At 66.1% G+C, this 5109-nt stretch overlaps 1 protein-coding gene across 1 annotated transcript in view; it reads left to right on the top strand.

Annotated features, from left to right (window-relative positions):
• The window catches only part of KIF26A (kinesin family member 26A), a 36699-nt gene that overhangs the window by 30623 nt on the left and 967 nt on the right, over positions 1-5109 (top strand). Inside the window, exons 12-14 of the mRNA XM_006879044.1 lie at positions 516-3198; positions 4158-4360; positions 4825-4975. Coding sequence (XP_006879106.1) covers positions 516-3198; positions 4158-4360; positions 4825-4975 — 3037 coding nt within the window. The remainder of the gene's footprint in view (positions 1-515; positions 3199-4157; positions 4361-4824; positions 4976-5109) is intronic.

The following is a 5109-nucleotide window of genomic DNA, read 5'->3' as shown; positions in this document are numbered from 1 at the left end:
CAGGGTGGGCGGGGCCTGTTAGAAAAGGCCAGGGTGGGCGGGGCCTGTTAGAAAAGGTCAGGGTGGGCGGGGCCTGTTAGAAAAGGTCAGGGTGGGCGGGGCCTGTTAGAAAAGGTCAGGGTGGGCGGGGCCTGGTTAAAAAAGGTCATGGTGGGCGGGGCCTAGATAGCATGTGGGCCAAGGTGGGCGGGGCCCGTGCAGGGAGAAGGCTGAGGTGGGCAGGGCCTGCTGCATGTGGCCAGGTCATGCTGCATGTGACCAGGTCATACTCAGGGCAGGTCCTGGGGGGTTCTGGCTTAAGTACTGATGGAATGCCCTCTGGGTGCTTAGGGTCCCTGCTGGGTGGGGTGCCCACTGGGTTCTGTCAGGTCATTGACCATTGTCTGGCACCTGCCCTCTGACAGCCTCTGGCTCCCCGGGGACACCTGCCCCGTGTTTTGTTCTCCAGAAGCTCCAGATGGGGGGTGGACCTAGTGGGGGGACATGGATGTTGACCATGGTCCTCCTGTGTGTAGTATGCGTCCAGCTCATCAGGTGGGGAGAGCTCCTGCGAGGAAGGCCGCTCCCGCCGCTCCCCTGCACTGCGGCCCTGCACACCTCACACCTCAGCCCTGGACCCCGAGCGCCGGAGGCCCAGTGACCCTGATTACTCATCTAGCAGCGATCAGTCCTGTGACACGGTCATCTATGTGGGACCTGGTGGGACAGCGTTGTCCGATCGAGAGCTCACTGACAATGAGGGGCCGCCTGACTTCGTGCCCATCATCCCCGCACTGGACCGTCGCCGGACGGCCGTGGGGCCGCGGGACGCCGACTGTGACCACTTCCGCTGTAGCACCTTTGCCGAGCTGCAGGAGCGCCTGGAGGTCATGGGCAGTGAGGGCCCCAGTCCTGCCTGCAGGAAGCTTCCGGGCCCTGAGCTGGCGTCTCCTAGAAAGGTTGCAGGCGCCCCGCTCGCCAGGCCTCCAGGTGGCCCTGGGCCAGAACCTCCTGGGGACACCTCTGAGCCCTCTACATTGGGAGCGAAGGGTCATCTGAGAGAGGACAGTGGTCCCGGTCCTGGGATGCCTGGCCCGTCCCCTCTTCCACCATGGCCAGAAGAAGCCAGGGGAGAGGGCACCGGCACAGGGGTGCAGACGCCCCCTCCTGGCTGCCCTCTCCAGCTAGCTCGAGGCCGCTGCCTGGACAGCGGCCTGCTGACCGCCACTGTGACCTTGCAGCAGCCGCTAGAGCTCAACGGGGAGGACGAGCTGGTGTTCACAGTGGTGGAGGACCTGCCGCTGGATGGCCTCGCCGGCCCCCGGCCCGCCAGCCTGGCCAGCTTCGGCAGCGACTGCTCCCTGCAGGCCCTGGCCTCGGGCTCCAGGCCTGTGAGCATCATTAGTAGCATCAACGATGAGTTCGATGCCTACACCTCTCAGGCTACCGACAGTGGAGCGCCCCTGGGCGAAGCCGTGTGGGCGGGCAGCGGCCGCGGCTCCTCGGTCAGTTCCTGGCTCAGTGAGGTCAGCGTCTGCTCAGCCGGCAGCTGGGGCTCCACGCCACAGCCCCCCTTCCCAGCCAGCTCCCACCCTCTCAACCCAGAGCTGCTGGCGGGGCCTGGGTCTCCGGGCCCCCTATCCCTGGAGGGTTCCCCAGGAGCGGCCAGCTTTGAGCTCCCGGAGCACAGCGTGTTACACGGTCCTGCCTGGGGCCCTCAGCCAGGGGAGCTGCCCCCCGCAGTCTCCTCGAGGTCAAGCAGGGAGCCCCGGGTAGAGTCTCCCCGGAGACCCCCCACTACACAGACCATCCACTCGAGTCTTCCGCGCAAAGCCAGAACTACCTCTGCTGGCCGAGAAGGTGGTCCACAGCCGGGCCAGAGCCCCCCACGACCCCAGAACTTGCTGGAGGACCCCTGGCTGCTGCGAGCAGATGAGGCCTCTACCTCGACTGTGGGAGCCCCCTGCTCCCCTGAACCCCAAGCATGCACCCAGAGAGTGGTGGATGGCTGTGAGGTGGCTGTCAGGGCAACTGGGAGGCCCGAGGCATGGATTCCGCCCCTGCGGAGGGGTGCCACCATTCTGGGTGTGACCACACCCTCCACGTCCTTTGGAGACATGCTGGTCGAGGCCTTGGCCCCTTGTGGCAGCTTGAAGAGCAAGAAGAACCCGACCCCCAAGAGCAGCCCCATCCTCCGGCCTGGAGGCATGGTGCCCCCCGCCCCGCCTGTGCGCAAGTCCAGCCTGGAGCCCAAGAACAGCCCAGCCCCTGCCCTACCTGTGGGCCTCTCTCGGGCTGCTGTGGCCACTGTCACCCGAGGGGAAGAGGAGGCCAGGCCAGGTGGCCGAGGGGATCACCCAGCCCCCAGGGCCACCTCCAGCCTGAAGGTGCGGGCTGGGAAGACTGAGCCCACGCACCGACCCGCCGTAGCTGCCTCCCTCGAGCGGCCTGAGGCCCTGACCCCCTTTGGCCGAGCCAGGGAGGCACCTGGCCGGCCTGGCCGAGCTGTGCCCAAGCTGGGGGTGCCATCTGCTAGTTCCACGCCGGGGCCCTTGCCTGCCTGCAGAAGCAGCCCCAGCAAAGGACTTGGGGCCCCTAAACCCCCAGTCCCTGGGGGCAAAGGCCGCAGCCTAGGGTCTGGCGGGGGGAGGACCCTGAGCAGCTCAGTGAGGTCACTTACCCCCGTGCCAATGGCCAGGACCCCCAGCGGCCCCGTGGTGGGCCCCAGGACGGCCTCCCGGGCAGTGCCCTGCTCTGGGGCCAAGGCAGGCCGGGGCACAGTCATGGGCACCAAGCAGGCTTTGCGTGCCGCCCACAGCCGTGTCCACGAGCTGGCAGCTGGTGGCATCCCCGGTCACGGCGGCCCCTCGTGGGCCACAGTGGACTCGGACAGTGGCAACGACAGCGGGGTGCACGTGCCAGTGGGCCCTGCACTGCCCTCGCCCTACAGCAAGGTGACGGCGCCACGGAGGCCCCAGCGCTACAGCAGCGGGCACGGCAGTGACAACAGCAGTGTGCTGAGTGGGGAGCTCCCGCCCGCCATGGGCCGCACGGCCCTCTTCTACCACAGTGGAGGCAGCAGCGGCTACGAGAGCGTGATCCGGGACAGCGAGGCCACGGCCAGCACCTCCTCCGCCCCCGACTCCATGAGTGAGAGCGGGGCTGCCTCCCCGGGCGCCCGCTCCCGGAGCCTCAGGTCCCCCAAGAAGAGGGCTGCGGGTGAGCACCGGCCCTGCATGTGGCCGTGCTTTCTGTGGGGCACCGGGTCCCTTACACGTGTGAGGTTCTGGTTTATAGACTTGTGAGCCTGGTGGACAGGCCTGGCCACGTAGACGCGGTGCACACAGCTTTCCAAGTTACGCGGGGTGCAGGGTGCATGTTCCTTTATGGACAGGCCTGGCCACATGGACACAGTCCTCACAGTTCTGTGCAGCTTACACAGGGTGCAGGACACTTGCCCCTTTGTGGACAGGCTCAGCCACATAGATGTGGGTGCTCACAGCATATGCAGGGTGCAGGACACTTGTTCTTTTTTGGACAGGCTCAGCCACGTAGACATGGCTTGGCCTTCCATGGTGGATGAATGGCCAAGTGCAGTCCTCCACTGTGGAATGTGCACTGTCCACCCCACCTCTGAACCCACAGCTGCCTCACAGGGCTTGGGGGTCCCTGAGCAGGGCCTTGGTGAGCTGGTAATGGATGGGTCTTCAGGCTTTTGTGGGTCTGATCATTCTCTGCTTGAAGCTGCAGATGAGGTGACACCTGCCCATGCCTGACCTTTAGTCCTGGGGGCCCAGGGTTGAGGAACTGGTCCCCATGTCAGGCGTGTGGAGAGAAAGGCTGGCCTCTGGGGCGACAGGTGCTGGAGTGCTGGGGTGGGGGCCAGTGTCCCTGGACATGGGCTGTAGATAACGAGTGATCAGGGGGAACATGGGGTGACTGTGGGGCTGGTGTTGCTGTGCCAGGTAGGGAGCATGAGTGGGCAAGGGGTCCAGTTTGGGTCACTGTGCTGTGGTGGTACTGCTGTACTGGGGGTGTCAGGGGGAGGGCAGCTGAGGAGGCCCAGTCTGAGTGGGCTGGGGGATTGGCTTGATCCTGTGTTCTGGGACCGGTGCTCGGCTGGGACTTGCCTGCTGGAGCCAGGCTGGCCCCCCCACTCAGGGTTGCTGCCTCTTCAGGTCTGCAGCGACGGCGGCTGATCCCAGCTCCTCTGCCGGACACTGCCGTCCTGGGCCGCAAGCCCGGTGTCCCAGGGCAGTGGGTGGACCTGCCTCCCCCTTTGGCCAGCGTGCTCAAGGAGCCCTTTGAGATTAAGGTGTATGAGATCGACGACGTGCAGCGACTGCAACGACGCAGGGCAGCTGTGCGGGAGGACCCTGAGGTCAGGATCTGAGGGGCCGGGCACTGGGCAGCCGTGCAGGAGGACCCCGTAGTCAGGGGCTGGTGGGGCGTGGCCAGGCACTGGTGCAGGAGGACCCCGAGGTCAGGGGCTGGTGGGGCGTGGGCAGGCACAGGACAGCCGTGCAGGAGGACCCTGAGGTCAGGATCTGAGGGGCCGGGCACTGGGCAGCCATGCGGGAAGACCCCTGGTTGGGCTGGCATCTGCTGGTGGGAGGTGAGTGTGGGGTTTGGCAGAGCCCCTGACTGTCCTCTGTGAACAGCCCGGATGTGGAAGAGGTGGGGAGTCAGTCCTCAGTGTAGTTCCCATTCTGTGCAGAGAGCAGGGCATGGCAGCATACTTGCGTGGGACCCACATGCAGGACAGGCTTTGGGAGCCTTGTCCCCACAGTGGCAGGTGGCAGTGCGCAGACGTGGTGGACAAGGCCATTACTCCTCGGTTTCCAGGGCCTGGCGAACATGGGTGCCCGATTGCGGCTGGCGGAGCACAGGCTGCAGAGGCTGGGGGAGGTGCGGGCGCGGCGGGATCAGCTGTGCCAGGAGCTGGCGGAGACCCAAGGCCGGCTGATGGTGGAGCCTGGACGCTGGCTGGAGCAGTGTAAGTGACCCCAAGTCCACCCCAGGCGGAGTGAGTGACCCCAGAGTCCAACCCAGGCGGAGTGAGTGACCCCAGGGTCCACCCCAGGCGGAGTGAGTGACCCCAGGGTCCACCCCAGGCGGAGTGAGTGACCC

Source organism: Elephantulus edwardii, unplaced genomic scaffold, assembly GCF_000299155.1.
Source record: "Elephantulus edwardii isolate Elephantulus edwardi_28Jun2011 unplaced genomic scaffold, EleEdw1.0 scaffold00002, whole genome shotgun sequence".
Classification (NCBI taxonomy): domain Eukaryota; kingdom Metazoa; phylum Chordata; class Mammalia; order Macroscelidea; family Macroscelididae; genus Elephantulus; species Elephantulus edwardii.
The sequence above is the reverse complement of the archived record's forward strand: the minus strand, read 5'-3'. Positions and strand labels throughout refer to the sequence as shown.